Raw genomic sequence first — 21,435 nt, forward strand, 5'->3', positions numbered from 1 at the left:
ATTAGTTCAGCTTCCAACAGGAACAACATCCAGCTGAAATTAGAACAAAACTCTTGAGTCAACCGTCTGTCAATATTTCTTATGTTCTTTTAAAGAATGAAGACCCTTTTGAAGTTGGTTTATCCAACTTTTAATCAAAGGTTTCTCGCACTAAATAAGACAAAACTTCTAGATGTTTTGTTTTTGTTGTCGGCACTGTGTGTGTGTGTGTGTGTGTGTGTGTGTGTGTGTGTGTGTGTGTGTGTGTGTTTCTTTGTGGTCCAAAGAGACGGTGAGTGAGAGATTGGTGTCAAATAAAAAGACTTCATCTGACAGAAATAATGTCGCCCTGCTCCCCTCGCCTAACACACAAATACACACACAACCTGACAGCTGAGAGTAACACATCTATGTTCTTCTTTGGTCTGTCAAAACCAGAGAAAAACCCATCAAAGAATGTGTGTGTGTGTGTGTGTGTGTGTGTGTGTGTGTGTGTGTGTGTGTGTGTGTGTGTGTGTGTGTGTGTGTGTGTGTGTGTGTGTGTGTGTGTGTGTGTGTGTGAGATATCTGTTGTCCAACAGAGACTGTGTGTCGTCTCTCTTCTACCTCCATCTTGCTCTGGAACTTCTTCCTCTCACAGTTTTGATGCACATAATTGAATTGTCACCGTGACTGGGATTCAGTCTCTCAGCTTATATATGCAGACATTTTCTAGCTGAAACGGTTTGCAACTTAATCACTTAATTTCAAATGAATTGTAAAAAAAAGAAGAAAAAAAAAAAAAAACATGCCTCACATGGCTCAGTGTGTTCTGCTTTATTGTGTTGCAGCGATGCAACTTACCAATCATGAACAGGAAGTAATAGAACATGATGGAATTGAGTCTGGCAGTGTCTGACAGTGGACATGCAGTTGTTTCTTTTTCACTCCAGATGCTTTGGTGTTTAGTTTACAACATGTTTCAGCCATTAATGAAGCTTAAACCTTGCAGTCACCTCATTATGTTTTCATAGGAACGTCATGAGCTGACGCCTTAGTGACCACATGTCCTGCCGGGGGCCACAAAAAAATTCACAACAATAACATAAAACACAACTGGCATGTGAGATCATCAGACAGGTGGTCAAAACAACAAAATTAACAAGGCAAGTTATATATTGATATAAATATATTCATAACACAGAGCTCCATTTACCACTGAAGAACTTCAAACAGACTTCAGGGAAACACAATTAACACACTGACGCCAAAGAGATTGTTACACCACGTTTTCGAATTAATTAGCAAGCAATGCAGAAGGATTTCAAAAACATCTTGACTTTGTATTTGTGCCTTTTGAAATGTTAAGGATTGTCCCCTATAAAAAATGTTTCTCTTTTCTTTCTTTTTTTCTTCTCTTTGTTCGTCTATTATCCCCCCCCCTCGCTCTCTGAGTCTGAGAACCTTTAATAGTTGTTTGTTTGTTGACCTCTGGCGATTTGAATCCTGCTGAGGGGTGTGTGTGTGTGTGTGTGTGTGTGTGTGTGTGTGTGTGTGTGTGTGTGTGTGTGTGTGTGTGTGTGTGTGCGTGCGCGTGTGTGCGTGTGTACTCCCTCAGCGTTTATCAGTCATTACTTACATACAGCCTTCAAGGCCTGTAATTAACTTCAGCTTTGATCCCCCCCACCTGCTCAGTTCCTGTACACACACACACACACACACACACACACACACACACACACACACACACACACACACACACTCACTCACACACTCACACACACACACACACAATCTCTGTTGTTTTTGCAATGAGATATAGCCACACCAAAAAAATGCTTGCTCACAGATCCGCACACATTCTTCATCCCACAGTCACTGTGAGACTAATTGTGTTTTAGTGAAAACACTTTACATCTCTAAGACCAATCTCTGCCTTGGGCTGCTTGTGTGTGAGTGAGTGAGTGAGTGAGTGAGTGAGTGAGTGAGTGAGTGAATATATATATATATATATATATATATATATATATACACACACACACATACATACACAGTGAATATAAAAAATCTACACCCCTGTTAAAAGGCCAGGTTTTTGTGATGTAAAAAAATGAGACCAAGATAAATCCTGTCAGAACTTTTTCCACCTTTAATGTGACCTATAACGTGAACAATTCAATTGAAAAACAAACTGAAATCTTTTAGGGGGGAAAAATATAAAATAAAAAACAGCTTTTTATATCCACTGTGTGTATGTATATATATATATGTGTGTGTGTGTGTGTGTGTGTGTGTGTGTGTGTGTACACACACACAAATCCAATGTTCTACAACTGTTTTTGTGACACCAATACAACTCACAGATCTCTCACTGATATCAAATCAATACAAGATGTGCAAAAGACATTCTGACACAGAGGTTGATTAGTGTCGGCCACAAGGCAAGCAGATGTAGCAGTGACACATATTCAATACCCCAAAAACATGATCATACTCTGCACAACATGGCCCCCGTCTCGTTCCACACTTCCCTCTGTTTACCCCATGCACAAAGAAAAATAATGGTATTCAGTGTAGGCTCAAACGCTTTAATTTATTATTGATTCCTGTTGTTATAACTTTATATTCCTGTGTGAGAGGCTGCATATGCTCTTTGAGATATTGATTAATGTAAAGTTATGATGTTAGGGCTTGTAGCCAGCAGTCATAAAACAGTGTGTGTGTGTGTGTGTGTGTGTGTGTGTGTGTGTGTGTGTGTGTGTGTGTGTGTGTGTGTGTGTGTGTGTGTGTGTGTGTGTGTGTGGTATTTCAGTCTGGACTAACAAACCAGCATTGCCGTCTCTAGAGTCTTGATGTTAGATTGGCTGGAAATTACTTAAAAACTATTTTAATTAGTTATAATCGGATCAACTGAGGCAACGCAACAATCAAACCACAGCTTGTGCTTTTATCAGTGAACAAAAGGCAAGCGCATGTTAATAATGTGGGAGCTACTTTTACAAACCAAATCACCCTAACAAAGAGCATTATTATGACTACACATCATAGTAATAGTGACAACTTCAGTCTAAACAGAATAGCCAATACTAGGAGTGTTCGAACAATTTTTGCCCTCATACAATTAATATTGAAGATTGAGACACACAGATTGGTAACGTCAAAAAAAATGATAGATGCAAACCCAAGTCTGTTGACTGATACATGTTCATGTTGCCTCACACTCTAGTTTTAAATGATCTGTAAAGGGAGCAGCAGGATGAATAAACTCAAAGTACACAGAATAAACAATACTGCCCTGCTGTTACTTCATGTAGCAGCAATTATCCACATTTACACCCCTGCAGGGCATTTGTTAGCTATTCTTTAGCCAGTAAAAATGACTCAGCTTACGTTTCCGTGATCGAGAGAGGAAACGCATTCAAAAGTCTTCTACTACTGTCCACACAGCGGCTGAGCGTGAAGCATCTTTCTCAGTGGACAGTTGAGGACAATGAATAACTTCATTATCAGAGGATGAAGTTGATGTTCTTCAGAGCTACATGTAAATACAAACTGTACTTTGGTAGCAGAAACATGTTTTTTTGCCCAGTGACACAGTGATGTAATAGAAACCCAGTGAGGGGATCTGTCCTCGTACAGCTCGGACGGTGCATCGGGACATTACAGCTCTGGTTACTGTGTGCAGTGTGCCAAATAATGAGAGAAGTGTGGCGATGTGTGCTTGTTTTTTATTTATTTTTTTATTTACCCAGAACACAATCCACTCGACATAATGTATATGCACTAACGCCCAACAAAACACATGCAGTACAGAATCAATATGAGCCGTCCTCAGGCAACATACACAAAGCTAACGCATATTTGCTATTGAGTCCTACAGCCAAGATTCAGCCCAGAAGGGAAACTATCGATCATTTACATTTTTTCTATTTAAATTATGAAGTGGTGAATTGTTGAGTCCATTTCAAAAATAAAATAAAATCAATAAATCATATATTATCTAAAACCCAGTTATAAAATATTTAAAACAATGGAATACTCACATTTGAGAAGCTGCAACCAGCAAATGTTTAGTATATTTACTCAATAAATGACTTTCCAGCTCTGAAACGCATAACTATACATATGTGCGTGCACACGTCACATGTACAGTTCAAGTATAACACACACACACACACACACACACACACACACACACACACACACACACACACACACACACACACACACACACACTCTCTATTATCTCTCCTTGTTGAAGTATATCTGTCTTGCTGCTTTCTAACTGTAAGTCCATTTTTCAGTATCCTCACCTTCACGCTCATCAAACATCTTAAATGTTCTTGTTTCTGTCATGTCTCAACGTAAAGATCAGAAAAACACAGAGTAAGAAGTGAAAGGACGCTCCATTCAGAGCGAGCAGTTGCTGCTGAAGTGATCATGCTCTCGAATACACTTTACCTTCGTGAGGAAATCAAAATTGGACATGCGCTTCATCTTTAAATTGTCCCAGAGGTTATCTGCATTAACTTCTCTCATTAATCATTTTCCATTTGCTACAAAGGCTCTTATATACATACTGTGTGTAACCCACAGTAACTTACCCTTCATTCACCTTGCAGTTTCTGCACCAGAAATCAGCTGTATACTCTGTACAACTCTGATTACCAGTCTCATTAAATTCACATACATCTAGTTAGCTTGATGAAGTTGGTTTGGCTATAGTAGAGAAAGCAGCAGTGCTGCTATTAAACATCCAGATGGACAAATATCACAAGCAAATGAGATGAAACGGAGGATGAATCTTCACATCAGGCAGAAAACGGCTACACTGGACATCTGTGCTACATTCAGAGAGTCTATACTGAGAACGAATAGGCGATAAGGATATTAAATCAAAAATAGTGATGTTGTAAACTTTTATGAAAATCAATTAGCATAATGTTTATCAATAAAAATAACCACACAAGAACATCTGGGTAATCCAACAAAATAAATACCTGACAAATAAAGTTTCTTCATCACAATGAAGATGTGTCGAAGAAATATATGAAACTTCAATTAAGTTCTGGACATTGATTTGCAAAATTGTATTAAGCCCACAACAGCTGAGCCTAATACAATCAAGATATGTTCAAGTGATAACACAGTATCATGGTATAAATAGTATCATAAAATATCTTACAGCAGACAAATCTACATCCTCACACAGTACATGGCCCCCAGTCATGGTCACATTACCTGCTATAGGGCACCGGGGCAAAAATGTGCCTCTGGGCCCCCATCAACCTATGTTAGCAATATGCACTATGTGAGTAAAACAGGTAATAAAGCAGGACCCAACTGAAGACCTGTATCAGCTGATAGTGGGTTTCAATAAATAGAGCATAACATAATCTAAAACAACGTAAGAATGAATGATATTACTAAACTCCAACAGCCACGCAGTGAACTTGATAGCTGTGTCCTTGCACCCAGCCCTTCCACATACAATCACCTACATTGTGAAGCTTTTTTTCCCCCCAACCCATCTCCACATTAATATGTACAATATTCAGTTTCACCAGAGCTACTTGTTACCAGAATAAGCCTGCCCACCCATGTTTGTGCAGAAGAAACACTTCACATCTGCAGGTTGTCATCTGCAATCATCATATTAACGTTTTACTGTTGGATTTATATAATTGCAATAGTGCGTCATGCGTGTCTCTTGTGCCTTCTTGCCGCCTCTGAAACCATGACAGAGCAATGGTGCCATCTAGTGACCAGTTTAGGAACGTGGCTGCATCTACCAATGTATAAACTGTGTGTCAATGTAGCTACAGATTCAAACACGTATCTCCATGAAGGCCTTCGCTGCTCATCCCGTACAGACTGTATCATATACAAGAGGATGGTGCACATATAAACCGTCAGAGAAGGAGAGCGAAAATATCATCTTTATCCAACGTTGCTCAGACATGAGCCACAAACATGTCCTGATTCACCACGCAGCCTTCAGACACGCTCCCTTAGCTGCAGCCTACGCATAATATTAAACTACCAAGCTTTACTTTTGAAAACAGGACGCTCGTGTGTCAGATGACCGCCTGTCTCACCGTGAGAAGCAGTGGTGGCAGACATCTCTGGACAGTTTGTTGGACACGCAGCACGCCAGCGGCTCGGCGGAGTACACCAGCTCTCCTCTCTTGATCCGGACGGTCGCCCGCAGACCGTTACCTTTTCCCGGACTAACGAAACGCTCCAGCTTCGGTGGCATGGTTGGGTTTCCCGGTTTTCCCTCCACGTGAACCGAACAGTGTTTACATCCGTAACGTAATAGACGCACACGGTGCGTCATGGCGTCACACGACGCGCCTTTGTCATCCATACTACAACCGTGATCCATCCATGGACTTTGCAAATCAGTTACATTGTTCTACGGGGGATTTTTTGTCTATAAATCAGTGGCGGGCCTTGCATTTTATACCTGGGCCTTCTGTGCTGTCCTACTACACTTGAGCCATCTCCTAATAAGCTCGTTATGACGCCACAGCAATGGCTATATGTTTCTAGGGGTGAAAACATTTACACGTATTCATAGTAAACAGTTCGGTACGAGGCTTACAAACCGAACAGTACGTTTGAATAATACTAGTGCATTTGGAAAAGGCAGAAGCTTAAATTGAGGGAAATATAATGTTTTCTAAGGACTGCGCTCACGTAACAGACAACAGGCTTTGTGACCTCTGAACCCAGAACAATAACAAAAAACAGCTGAGGCTGCGGCACCGCACGTGTCTTCAGGGGGGCTAAGCTAGGAAACAACAGCCAAAACGATTCAATTGTCCAGACAATAACTCCGTGCATGACGGGATGCTTCGTAATTAACGGACAATATCTATACACCGTAGGAACAGCTACGGGAGCAAATTTGGGGTTAAGTGTCTTGCTCAAGGACATATTGACATGAGCAAAGGTGGCCCTGCTCTCTACTTAGCCACGGTCTTAGCCACTACCCCATATTGTAGTGTTCCTGTGTATTTGCTTGTTAAACTGTAAGTGAATTTGATTTAGTTATTGAATACAAATCAAACTAAGAGTGAGATCAATTAGTTAAACCAATACAGTGTTAATATTTGAATGGGCCCCGGGCCACTTTGTACTTGAAAAGTTGGGCCCCGAGGTCAAAAAGGTTAAGAACCCCTGATCTAGAGGACCTCGGGCCTCTCTCCATAGAGAAATAGGGGCTGAATCTGATTGGATAAAAGCTCTACTTAAAACAAGCTGCACTGGAAGCAGAGCAACAGAGGAAGATAGGAGCTGTGCAATGAGAAAATAAGCTAATGGGAAAAATAATTAGAATACATGTAGTGTATTTGTGAAAAAATATTAAATTATAAAATAGCTATAACTTTGTGATTCTGTTTAGGCCAGCAGAGAAGGCTTAGCTGGGCCTGACGGCCCACCACTGCTATAAATAAATCATTGAGAAGAAGAAGAAGAATATTAAAGATCTAAACAACACCCTAATATTTGTCCTCTTACAATCCTCCCAAATAATCATACTGTTCAGTGAAACACCTCTCTAAAACAATTTCAACAACAACTGAACATTATGATCTTGATGTAGGAGGGATTTATTGCAGAACTGTTGTAATAGACTGCATTAGTTTAGCTAAGTGTACTTAAGTCCAAATATGAGGAACCGTTTAGGTTACATCGAGCAATTCCACTCGCTACAAATGTGATCCTATAGAATATGATGCACAGCTGTGAATTAAGTTACCCAACAGTATATAAAGTAGTTAAAATGTACACAATCGTATACAAGAGCAATATATGCAACATATACATTAATACACCAGTAATATTAATTTAAATGTATAATGCTAACTGACTTTTACTTTTGATACTTTTGCTGATAACACTTTTACATGCTTTTAGGACTTTTACTTGTACTGCAGTAATTTCGGTTGGGTTGTTGCTGCTTTTACTTAAGTAAAGAATCGGAATACTTCTTCCACCAGTGAAGGTACAGTTCATTAATGTTATTCTTAATTAAATTAAATTAGGTTATCTTAGACCTTAGTATTTAGTCATGATTATTGAATACAAACATCCTCCTCCATTTGATCTCAATGAATACTACTTCTATTCTGTCTCTCGAAGCATCTGTTTTTATTTTTAATCACATTTCAATGCTTTCATCAAACTGATATTTGATACCACAATAAATTAATTCCCGAACCCTCACACGTTATTTCAGTCAATATGAACAGTATTCTTTTGAAGATTGAAGAAAATGATCGCTATCAATATCAATACCCTAAATGGCCAAAGAATAAACAATTATAATTAGTAAGTAATTTAAGTAGGTAACTGACAACATAAAACGAAGATTGAACAAACAGTTGGTTTACAGTTGATTTAATATCATCTAATAGTATATCTAAATGTATGTTAGCTCAGACTCATAAGGTGGGTTTATTTTCCAGCGAATGTAAACATGCGAATGTGGCAGAGGAGACTTATTATACTATTGAGATACATGGAAATGAACAGCAGGATGTTTTATTATATTCACAATATAAGTGTGTGACCACAGTCCTTGAAAGTTTTAATCTATTCATTATGTCCTCCACATGTTGCTTTGGATTAGCACATTGCCTGCACATAAAAGGGGATTTTTTTCTGAAGATCAAACTTGAAAACCATGAAAGTGGTCACAGCAAATCAACTTTGCTACTGTTTGTAAGGCATGAGTCTTTTCTGCAAATTATGTCAACCCAACTAAATGTTATGCTACTAGTTTTCACATAAGGTTCAAAATGTCTGAATACAATACCGGTATTGTTGCAGGACAGACAGATTGGAGACTCACAAACAACTTTTTTTCAATGGCTTTAACGGGAGACATAACAGGGAAGAAAATAAAAAACTCATCTCCTTGTTACAATCTTTAAGAACAAAGAGAAACTATTCATACAACACCTTTCTTCAGGCTAGTAATAGTGGTACATAGTACTGATTCATACACAAAAACCATGACTTTTCATTCAATCATTTCTGAATGTTCTTTTAAAAAACAATTGGGCAAACAAATGAAAATATATCCAATGCTTACATTTGGAAGAATCATGAATATTTTAGCAATCTGTGTGTGAAGATGATGATAATGACAACAGTAGCATAAACTCACCAGTTTGAAATTATCCTCAAGAACTGATTATTGATTACTGAAAATGAATGAAAAATAAACAACCCAGATGTTGGTATTCAGAAGAGTTAGGTTATAGAAAAGGAAATTCAAAACAAACAATGGTGAAACGAGATGAAAAAGCCATCTGATGTATAATGACAATAATTAAGCACAGAAAACAAATGCATCTTTTTGTTCTTAACCACCTGCACTAGACATCCCTCATATTATAAATAATTAAAATCATCTAGAAGATTAAATATGAGGTTTTCTGAGTGACGGTCATCTGAACCAGCCAGACGACATGTGCAAATAAAAACACGAATCAATCCACTACACATTACACCCCGGGAGACCTCATATCTTAAACAAATTGTTTTGTAAGTGACACACCATGAGAGAAAGACAATATGGTTTCATCTTAAACTATTATAAATACATAATTAAGACACTTGAATCTCTCCTTTTTAAATTAGTTTTTTGTCTTTACATCCTGACAATTAAGACCTTTGTGAGATATGTGGTTTTTCTAGGGTAAGTTTCACGGCATCCAAAGCAAAGATAATCAACAGGACAACAAACATTGCAACATGCTGAAATGACACATAAAAAGTATGGATGCCTGACGAGGCAAAAACGTGAGATCAAGCAGTAAAACGACCCAAATAGTTTGCTTTAAAATGACTAGAAATAAGAGTTAAAGCATTGGTGTGAGAATAAAGTATTGGTTTCATGGACAAAGTGTTAGCCTCTTTCCAGAACAGTCTTTTCTCCGTCTCATTAGGAAATCAGTTCTTCACCCACAAAAAGTACTTCTTTCTCCATCAAACCAGCACTCAGCAGACGTAACACATTTGACACGTTTAAACAGAAATGGCAGATGCTAACTAGAAGAGTCTTTAAGGAGACCAGGAGGTGGCAAAAATCATTCTGAGTTGCAAAAATCAAAAAGGGTAAACACCGACTCTCACACAAAGGGTGATGCCCATAATCCCTAAGAACAGCAAACACACAGGCAGACAGAGCTTCAAATGATCCCATCGACATCAAGGCCCGTACTGATATAGAGTACACTGAATAATTATTGGTTCCTAAACTAATTGTACAGTTCTCATGTATCTTTTTTTTACAGAAATATTCCATACTTAGCCAGACCCGCTTAAGAGTTGAGTACTTTCTGTTTCAAGTTATCTGTGCATAACTGATGTTCATTGGCATGAACTTTTTACGATGAACCTGAAAACAGTTTGTGGATATGAATATATTTAGTTTTTAATCTAATCATGTAAAGTCTACGTTTAGTCCAGGACCAACCCAACAACTCCTGTAGAAATATTGCAATATCTTTAAAAAAAAAAATCGTACCAGTCTTATGTGCAACATGTTAAACATTTTTCTGACAATATATACAGAGGTGCACTGTGTTCTTGTACATTTTGCATATGCTACACAAAGCTACGTCTACCTCATTGAACACCGTAAAGGGGTAGTTTGGACTTTTAGTCTCCAGTGGCAGCCATGTCAGCTCACTGCAAAAAAGTTGTACAGAAAAGGGCAGCGAGAGGACACTCATGTCAAATTCAGATAATACATAAATGCCCCACAAGTGACACAAAGAAAAGTTTAACATTATACTCCAAACATTCATTCAAAGATTGATTAAGACATAATGATTTCATTCCAAGTAGAAAACCACAGAATGGTATGTTCATTTTAAAATTTAATTTGTGATTTAAAAAAGTCAACAATAAAAGCAACACTAGTGGTTGCAGCAGTTTGAAAAAATCCTCATTGAGCCACTTCCCATGTGTGCAGTGTGTGTGTAGAGAGCATCTCTGTGCTCCCCAGTTAACAAACTATACATTATACTTACTTTTTTTTTTTTTTACATCTCCGTGGGTTGCAGCTGTTATTATTTTGTTCTTATTCTTAAATTAGGGAGTCGAGTCTCGGAAAAGTCAGTGAAAGCTTGTACCCAGTCACGGGGGATTTATCTGCCAGTGACTTTAGAAACTTCACTGGTTGACAGTGAACATGTGTGCAGAGACAGCGCTCAGCCAGTTCAATAGGACACTTGAGTGTCACATTATACATTTCTAAACCTAGCTTGAGAATGTATAACCTATTTAATCTGGAGAGGGTAGAGAGGAGTGTAGGTCACTTCTTCTTCTGCTGTTATACAGTCTCCATTCTCCAGGTATGCTCTTTCTCTCTCTGTTCTACTTTCCCTTTCAAACTACTGTTGTAAAGGACATCTGACCTATGACTTTTAGGCTCAATGAACCCTGGGATTGGATTCAAAGAGCATTAAAAATGCAGTAGAGCAGGCTTACAAATGCCAACCGCATCTGATAAAACTGTTTAACCAATTAGGCAGCATAATAGCCACTTGCTCCACATAGCGGCAGGGACTGTAGTAGCTGCCCCGGCACCATTACCTCATGGAACATTGTCCCAGGAAGTAGCAGGGACTGCTGGAGCCTACAGTGATAAACAGTAAGGCCAGAGGCTCCACAATGTTGACAAACTGCTTGCCGCTATGAGCTGGGAGCAAACCAATGTTGGATTTGAGCTATCCCGCTCTGTATCTGGCCAACGTAGAAGTCTGCATTTCTGGAGAAGTCCTGACAGACTGAGGAGTGGGCATCTCCCAGGGCACAGTACAGAGCGGTGCCACCGACACTGATCACTACAGTAACCAGACAAAGGAGGAAGAGAAGCAGGCAGGAGTCTCCACCGCCGACATCTACAGAGAAAGAGAGACAGAGTGAGAGATGAAGTTGAATGGAAGTTAAAGAGCATTAGATTAATAGCAAAGACTAGAGACGTTTTTAGAATTCATCTACTTTTTTTGACAATAACGTTGTTGCAAATTAAATCACTTATAATGAGGCAATACACTAGTTCATGTTCATGAAGAGATAGGAATCTCTGACTCGTAGGCAATAAACACACAAACACACCCTGCTCATAGCCATCATCAGGGACTTTGAAGCGGACACGTCTTTTGGCAGGGATTTCGTCAGGTCGGGTCTCTGAGCTGGCAGACACACTCATGTTGTCAACACAAACGCGCCGCTTCTTCAATATGGAGACAAGGCCAGAAGCAGGGGATATCTGACAAGCAAAAAAAACAACAAACAAACAATGAGAAGAAATGCATAGACACATACATCCACATTACAGAATTTCTTCTTCTTTCTAATTTATACCAAAATACAGTTTGATCCGTCTTTTCATCTTCATACACAAACAATAGCAACGTAGTGTATGTGTGTTTTACAAAGGGTGCATTTCACAAGCCATGTCCACCAGGTGTCAGTATGTCTCGCAATCAGCCGTATTCAACTTTAAATCTCACTATCAACACTCCCTCCAACAGATTCACCATCAGTATATATACAGTCAGTATGTATACAGTCAGTGTATAGTCATATGGTATCAGGCACGGTTTCTGGATGAGAAAGGTTGCACATTAGACCTCCAACTATCATCTCACACTCAAAGCAAAAGAGCTAAAAATATACAAACGATTACAAATGAACTTTGCACAAAGTGGTGATAACCTACCAAGGCCATGCAGAGAACTTGTCTCATTTGGCAATACTCAGCTTAACATTACAACATGCAGTCATAACGTAGTCATCCACCTGCTGCCTGACACAGACCTTGTGAGATGATTTCTCTATTCCCTATCAAACTATTTTGTCCAAAATGAAGTCATCTGAAAACGTGTGCAGAGCTGAATAACAAATGTTACAACTGAATGACTTCCATATTGATGACTAAACTTAGTTTATGAACCTTCAAATTGGAAGCAGATGTGAGAATTTCTTCATGCTACGAGTCCAATATTTTTAAAACCTTATTAAGTCTGTAGTAAAAAATGCATCCAGACACGATAAGCACCTAGTTTATAGTTAGTTTCCTCATAATTTGAAAAATACAATACATTAGACATTTGTATTAAAGAGTGCTAGACCAACAAGAAAGTGTCTTGGGGGCATAATGTCTTGTTTATTTACACATTTAAAAAAAGCTTCCAATAAGATAAGTTTCAGTTCTGCACATTCAGCAGACCCAACCCAAAATGTCCTGCTACGTCCAAAAGCTAGAGGTACCACTGCTTAAAAAGTATCTCCCTGGCTGCTCTGCATCCTGTCTTTGATTAAAGCAGGCCACTCCTCTGGTTACCATTGTGCCTCAGCTCACTCGGTCTCTGCTCCACGTACAAAACATCTCTGTGCAGCTACCTCTTTCATTTATGTCTCTCCCTCTTCCTGTCTTTCACAGAGATTTAACTATGAAAATGAGTCAGTAACCAGCACTTGCGCAAAAGCCAACCAATGACACAATCAATGTTGAATTATTGTAAAATACAAGCTTTTTTTCTCAACACACTGCACACAGATATTAAGCCAGATTGAGGTACCCATTAGAGATGGCCGTTGTCCATTGCAGTGTGCAACTGAAGGTGGACACTCTGGCTCTTACTTATTCCCAAAATTAACTTCAAACGAATCGAAAAGAAAAGAAAATGTTTTCGAAGTAATACAAACCCCAGCCAGCCCCATTACATAATCACAGGCAATCCCAAAACAAAAACAAGCAATATCATCGTCCATCGAGACGTTTAATTGTGGTCATAGTCATCTGCCAATTCAGGAGACATCGCCCAATCCTAGCATCCATCTATTCTGAATTTATTATATTGGATTAATAACACAGTAATCCTGCTTGATGCTGAAATTGCAGGTGCATGACACACTGTGTGACATTTCCAGTTCTCTGCTTTTCTCTAAATGTCTAATTTTATTGGTATAGAAGGTTTGAATGTCTGCATATCTACAAAACAAATCTGTAGTCTGAGGTATCACGGTAATGGCTACTTAATACCATTAGGACTGTTCAGCAGGGCACCCAGCTATCCATTATAAAGAGGCTTGATGGGCAGGTACAGACAAACAGAAACCATAAAATGGTTGTCAAATCGCCAATTTCAAGATAATATTTTTTTTGCGTGTTTGTGGATCTACCCATGTGTTGTTGTTGTGAAAATAGTTATTACTTTAGACCCTGAGAGGAAGACAAAATGTAACAAACTGTGCCAGGTTATATGCATACTCGAATAAGTAATCCTAATGCAAATGTATCAACAAATAGAGCCATTAATACTCAACATATTAAATCAATGTAACATAACTTGCTAAGCAAATGAGAAGTCTGACTCTCCCTTACTCATCCACAGCAAAGAATGATAGTGTACACACCTGCTCTACAGTGATGAGTTTAGCCATGTCGTCCAGTGAGGAAGCTTCTTTGACGATGTCAACTTGCTCTACTTCGTCGTACTCCTCCTCCTCCTCCTCCTCATACTCTTCCTCCTCTTTCACCTCCTCACTCTGCTCCTGCTGTTGCATGTGAGCCTCTTGAGGAAGGCGGGCCTCCTGGTGCAGGCAGGTTTTAGCGCTCTCCTGCAGTGATAAAGAAGTGCAGTTACAACTTGCATAACAATATACGGTTGTTGTTTTTAAGGAAATAGTAATCTGGAACAAAGGAAGTGACACATTTTATTTATTGGCAAGAGCAACACTGGTTTAAGACATATAGAGGAACTAAGTAGTTAGCATGAGCTGTAATCAAAAGCTTGAAGCAATGCTAACCTAATAAACAGAAGAAAACAAATATGATTTAGGATACTGGTTCTGACACTGATGACACAGTTTAACTGGCAAGTAATTTCAGGAAAATCAAACAAATTAAACAAACAAACTAGAAACTCACAGATAATGTAATTAACAGACTTAAACACATTTATTGCATTTCTTTCTGAATTCTGATATGTACCTGGTTCTCCTCATATAGCTTCTCCTCAGCTAGGGCTTCCTGGTGCAACTGTTGTTGCTCCACATCTGCCCCACTGACCAGAGTCTCCACTGGGAGAGCTTTCTGACATAGAGCAGAGTCTTTTTCCTTCTGCCTCTCCTCCTCTTCTTCCTCTCCCTCATCTTCCATCTCCAAAGCTTCGGCTGCCTCCTCCACCTCCCTCTCTTCTTCGTCCCCTTTTGCCTCCCTTTCCTGTGTGGGACCTAAATCTCCTCCCTGCTGCTCTGCGGGCTTGGACTGATCTATTTCTCCAACTGTAGAGGGGTGTACTCCATTTCCTATGACTGAAGTGGTGTATTCTACCCCTCCTTCTGCCTCTCCTCCCTCTCTGTTGCTGCCGTGCTTGTCAGTCAGCTGATCTCCAAGGAAACAGACCCCGCCCTCTACTTCCCTGTGTGGGTCTGACTGTCTGTCCTTTTCTGAGATCTCAGGGGAATAAAGCCCAACGGTCAAATCAATGGAAGGTATGACTGGATGGCTCCTCTGATAACGCGAGGGGTCTTGAGCTCTCTGCTCCATTCCTTCGTCAACCTGATGGACTGAATGAAAAAGAGACACAGAGAGTAGAAAAGGAGAGTGTGTTGTTTTTTAAGCCATTAGTCCAGGTGGGCCTTCTTTTCCTAGTTGATGTCACTAGAAGTATCAATGAATGGTCTACATTGACTGTGATTTCATTGCTATGTGCAGGGAGAACTGCTCTCAAATACAAACCCAAGGGGCTCAACAGACTGACATAAAACCTTAAAAAAAAACATCTTTACAGCAGTTACACTCAAAGTGTACATTGCATTGGGAGCTGCTTGCATCTCGTTTTCCATGTATTCATTACTTGAAACTTGTGTATGTATCAGTCTTAGATTTTCTTAAAGGTGCAAGATCCAAGATGACTGCCTGTCAACGGACTCAACATGGTGACGGCAAGCCGGCGGCTCACAGCCAACGGTGCAAAATAATATTTTGCAAGATCCCTTAGTCTGCATGTGGTATCACGAACGTCTTAAATAAACATTAAACCACAGCAAGGAGTCCACAAATGCTACATGTGGCACAAACAAACAAACAAAAAAGCAGACAGTACAGTATGTCTATAGCGGAACCCAGCAAAGTAAACAAGGTAAGTCTGAGCAACACTGAAGTGTCAAGTACACCCTTAAAGTCAAATTGTATGTGATAATCAGAGTATACAGAAGTGTGTAAAAGCAGTTTGAGTGCTATTGTGTTGACAAATAGTGAGACCCTTGAGTGAGTATGGAGAGCAGCACCAGCAGTGAACAGGTACAAGTTTTCTTGATCTGATAACAAGTCCATCAGCCGTCCCAATGTTTAGAGCCATATGGAGGAAATTCCTCAATCATACATTTGTTCTGAATTCCGTATAGAGCTCATTTAAGGTCCACTTACTAACTGTTTCTGACACTTTCAACTTAATCAGGATATGCGGCTGAAGACTCAATCTCTTTTCGGTTGAAAGCTAAGTAAAGCCAGTAAGTGGACTTCCTACTTTGACATTAATACACCTACTCACTCACCTGAAGTACACAAAGGCAGTGCACCACCTTCTTCAAATGTAGGCCTCAAAAGGTCCAGAGATGCACACTGTGTACACACACACACACACACACACACATGTACATACACTACACAGTTTAGTAATTATTTAAAATTGTATCCAATTGGGTACACGCACACTAAACTAACAGAGGTGTAGTATAGATATTTTACATGCAACATGTCACCATGATATCAGTGAGTCACTTGAAATGCAAACACACATTCATTCACACAAAAATGATGAATGTCTTACCACAGCATCTCTGGCTCCTGGTCTATGAACAGAAGAGAGAGAGAGACAGAGTGAGATGGTGAACGTATTGAAGGTCTGTTCTTGGTTTGAAGACGTGAGAGATGGGTGACCCCGCTCTACTCTTTTCAACCTAATATTAGCTCGAACACATTTCCCTGGCTACTACAACACGTGTATGTGTGAGATTGTGTGTGTGTGTGTGTGTGTGTGTGTGTGTGTGTGTGTGTGTGTGTGTGTGTGTGTGTGTGTGTGTGTGTGTGTGTGTGTGTGTGTGTGTGCATGAGTTAAGAGAAGTGAAACCTTAGCAGCGTGATGGCTCGAATGTCTGAAAGTACAGCAGCATCAGCAGAGGGCCATATGTTTAAACTATCACAGCAGTGCTCATCACACACAAAGATATATATGTTTATAGGCAGTCACACGCACACGCACGGGCACGCGCGCGCGCGCGCGCGCGCGCGCGCACACACACACACACACACACACACACACACACACACACACACACACACACACACACACACACACACACACACACACACACACACACACACACACACACACACCAGCTGTCTGGGAACATAAAAAATAAAAATTAAGCAGGTATGGTTTGAGAAAGTGTGTTGTGTATCTGACACTTAATAGGACTTCTTATTAAATATTGAAAAATGTCAAGGTGGGCTTTCCTTGACTAATTTGTTACACCTGCATGAGCACACATCACAACAGACACACGTCACACACTCCTCACACACAAACCTTTTATTACAGAAGCACAATAGATATGAAAATACAAAGTTGTAATCAACTGATAATTGTCTTGGGAAATCAACATTTTCTGGATTACTGCGACAACTTGTAAATATGTCACCACAAAACTTATATTCAAAGAAACAGTCTGACGTGGGTCACTATGCTTGTATACAATCTTACAACTAGAGTAAGATGAGAACATCCAGTCCATTTGATCTCTATTCCTTACAGAGAATTAGGTTAAGAAAGAGTAGAAAGACAAAAAAGGGGAAACAACCTTGCTCAGTTTTAAGAGAATAAGTAACTCCAAAGCTGTCCCATTTACACTGATCTTGTTTATTTTAGTCACATAAGGAGTTATAAGAGGTTACATGTTAGTGATTTCTTGACGACAAGTTGCTAAGTGTGCAGCCAATGGAAATGGTGGAAATGCCAAATTGGTTGACTGTCACAATTCAGTATCAAACCTCTGCTCTCTTACGTGTTGGTGACTAGTTAGCTAATTAACACTGAAATAAAACATGTTTATCGTCTACACTTAAATGTTTGATGAAGCAAGGTTATCTGACCCACTTTATAAATCCAAGCCAAAACACATTTCTGCAAACAATTTATATTGATACACATATACTCTGACTCCCAAAATGTTGGACTGGTTTGTGGTTTTTAAAAGACCTCCCCCAACATTTTTGTAATAGAACAAGATGAAGCACATATTGCAAGTTCCTCTTGTGGATTTAGTTTTATCTTACCAGCACCAAAAAACGTTTTTTACTGCATCATTTAGTTTGGTCATTTCTGTCTTTCTTTCTTGGCACCTTCACCACGGTCGCGGTCTGACTGCCAACTTTTCAATTTAGTTTAGAGTCAGATAATGAAATCACTTAAAATGTAACATGGTCTTGAATGAATGTGTTCAAATTTTGTTCGCTTGTCTAGCGCTCAGTGTCCTCTGCCTGGCAACTCTCGTGAGCTTTGAATCTGGGGAGAAGGGCGAAGACAAACAACTCTCTCCAATATTTAGAATTTGACCTGCAGTATCTATTTATTACATTAGCCATCAGTGTTACATATTGTTCCTTCAGATATGTAACATATCTGTAACATGTAAAATTGTAATGTAAATTGAGCTTATGTTTCCTTTCCTAATTTTCCCCAAACATGTACAGTAAAATAACTTTTTAATTTAAGCAAACATTTATTTAATTTATGAGAGTAGTCGAATGAAGAACTTTTCACTCTGTTACAATGTCATTTGTGCTGACTTTCCCAATACAGACATGTACAGCAGAACTACTTATGTCATAGTCAGGGACAGTTTGAACAGAAATTCATTGGTGCCAACGATTTTTATCACATTAGGACTTCTTTACAATTAGTTTTATTTGAAATACAAGTTTTCCTTCAACCTTTTTGGATGCTTCAGCACCTATAGGCGCGCATCAAAATCCAGCCAGCAGCTGGCCGGGTTCTTGTAATAGATGGTTCACTTGATCGCAGTGTTTTACGGTGCCGTTGCGCTGTGCTGCTCTGTCTTGTCTGTGCGCTGTCAGAGACCTCTTATAAATTTTCACTGCATAAGAAAATGGACGTGTGCCGGGAGAGTGTGTGAAAAGTGTCAATTGAATGAGTCTCACAGACAATGCGTAACAGTTACGTGCACCGATGTATGTAGAGCTGAGAATTATATGCACAGCTCAAATTTTCCATGCACTACTGTGCAAATGCACATGGTATTTTGAGCCATTAAAGAGCGCGCGCGCACACACACACACACACACACACACACACACACACACACACACACACACACACACACACGCAGACTGACCGACTGTGTGTCCGGCAGATGTTTTTTAGAGTGTCCAGATGTTGGGTTGCCAGGTCAAAGAAAGAACTTCTACACTTACTCTCTGAGAGACATGGAGAGACACATGGAGTTAAAAGCATTGTTACAACTATGAGGTAGCCTTTCAGAGGTAAGCTCCCCTGTAAGCAATACAATTATAAATGCAATATAGGTCAATAATCCTGAATGTTTCCTGATGGAATCTAAATTATATGATCACTGAAACTACATTAAATATACATTATTGGGATCCAATGGACGAGACACAGGGGCTGCAGTCATATTGTTGAGTAGTTTTGTGCTCAATAGTTGTGCATGTGGGCAAATACAATGATAAGGATGATATTCAGTAACACGTAAAGCCCATGTGCAGCTGTTGTTTAGTACACAACTTATTTCTTTTACAAATTATTATATGTACTGCATTGTGATATTTTATTCTTTACATGTGAATATCACTGATTCCTTATTGTAAGAGACCTTTTATAGCTTCTATTTTTAGAGACATCTAAATCCCAGTAAATAATGTATATATACGTACACAATTTTACCATTATGCATTTATATTACAAATACAACAATAAGTATTTTGTTACATAGACAAAACTATACACTAAGATTGTGTATACATGCATCTGATGCAGGTGTGCTGTGTGCATGTACGTTACCCCACTGTTCTTGTAGTGCACTCAGGTTGTCCAATACTCTCTGGTGATAGAGTCTCTCTAGTTGGATGCACCATAATGCCCGCTGGTCTGAACATCAAAGGTTAAGAAACTCATAAATACTAACACACACACACACACACACACACACACACACACACACACACACACACACACACACACACACACACACACACACACACACACACACACACACACAGTACAAAAACCCCTACAGGGTACGGTTTGCTTTTTAAAAAAATAATTTGAAAAAAGCATCAACTCTAAAAACCCTCTTTTTTTCTGCATTGCAGCATACAGAAGTAAAGGGAGAAAAGAAAGTGAGACGGACAAAATAGGAGGACAAAGACAGAGGGCGGCAGGAGGAGAGGGGGGGAGGCCAGATATAAAGGGAAAAGCACTCCAGGATGCAGTCTCTCATGTTTATGGATATGAGCAGCCAGAACACAATCCGTCTCTGACATGGCTAAATGCTCTCTCTCTCTCTCTCTCTCTCTCTCTCTCTCTCTCTCTCTCTCTCTCTCTCTCTCTCTCTCTCTCTCTCTCTCTCTCTCTCTCTCTCTAACTAAGCCCCTATGCATGCATGACATAGCTAAGCTAGCTCTCCCTTCTCTTTGACTCTTTTATTTCTTCCTCTGATTAAACTTGTCAAAACTTCCAATTCTTTTTCATGCTTGCTTTCTTGTATTTCTTCCTCTCTTTCACCTACTTTGTCTCACACTTTATTGACTGTAAGTGTGTGAGTGTATTTTGTATAAGAGCATCTCATTTAATTCCACTACAACGGATGTCCAATCCAGGGAAAGGCTTTGTTTACGAGTGCTGATAATCATTATTTTACTGTTAACTTGGAAATTACCTGTAAATGCTGCATTCTTTCTTCATCTGACAAGTGTATTGTTTTGGCAACATACTGTAGTTTTCTTTCTTTTTAATCTGGGTATCTATCATCCCACCATATATGAGTCTCTCTCTCTCTCTCTCTCTCTCTCTCTCTCTCTCCCCCCCTTCTTGTTCAGCTTCTTTCCACTCTATTCTATCTATTGCTCTCTTTCTTACCACACCATCTGTAAAGTCTGAAGCTTTAAGTCACTCCAAATCCTCAAAGGCTCTTACTCCAGTGTGTGAAATAACACAGATGAGAAAACATAGACAAGTAGTCAAAGAAAAATGCATAATTAAAAACAGCGAGGTTAGCACACAGGAGGTAAGTTTACGACCAATTCCAATACACACAGATACACACACCAACATAATACTAAGGATACAGTCTTTGTGAAGGACAAAGGCCTCGGCAATCTGCAGAGAGAAAGAGAGA

At 39.5% G+C, this 21,435-nt stretch overlaps 2 protein-coding genes across 2 annotated transcripts in view; both read right to left on the reverse strand.

The window, feature by feature from the left end:
• Positions 1-6,258, reverse strand: part of smyd3 (SET and MYND domain containing 3) — a 71,001-nt gene extending 64,743 nt beyond the window's left edge. Inside the window, exon 1 of the mRNA XM_068730659.1 lies at positions 6,057-6,258. Coding sequence (XP_068586760.1) covers positions 6,057-6,217 — 161 coding nt within the window. The 5' untranslated portion in view covers positions 6,218-6,258. The remainder of the gene's footprint in view (positions 1-6,056) is intronic.
• A 2,781-nt stretch (positions 6,259-9,039) lies between these two features.
• The window catches only part of cnsta (consortin, connexin sorting protein a), a 21,855-nt gene continuing 9,459 nt past the window's right edge, over positions 9,040-21,435 (reverse strand). Inside the window, exons 5-13 of the mRNA XM_068730373.1 lie at positions 21,386-21,416; positions 20,100-20,186; positions 19,414-19,495; positions 16,830-16,851; positions 16,555-16,621; positions 14,987-15,564; positions 14,410-14,613; positions 12,103-12,256; positions 9,040-11,885 (exon numbers count right to left, since the gene is read on the reverse strand). Of these exons, the coding sequence (XP_068586474.1) occupies positions 11,677-11,885; positions 12,103-12,256; positions 14,410-14,613; positions 14,987-15,564; positions 16,555-16,621; positions 16,830-16,851; positions 19,414-19,495; positions 20,100-20,186; positions 21,386-21,416 (1,434 nt within the window). The 3' untranslated portion in view covers positions 9,040-11,676. The remainder of the gene's footprint in view (positions 11,886-12,102; positions 12,257-14,409; positions 14,614-14,986; positions 15,565-16,554; positions 16,622-16,829; positions 16,852-19,413; positions 19,496-20,099; positions 20,187-21,385; positions 21,417-21,435) is intronic.

Source organism: Cebidichthys violaceus, unplaced genomic scaffold (genome assembly GCF_023349555.1).
Source record: "Cebidichthys violaceus isolate CVI_PGR_0920_01 unplaced genomic scaffold, fCebVio1.0.p SCAF_5, whole genome shotgun sequence".
Lineage (NCBI taxonomy): Eukaryota > Metazoa > Chordata > Actinopteri > Perciformes > Stichaeidae > Cebidichthys > Cebidichthys violaceus.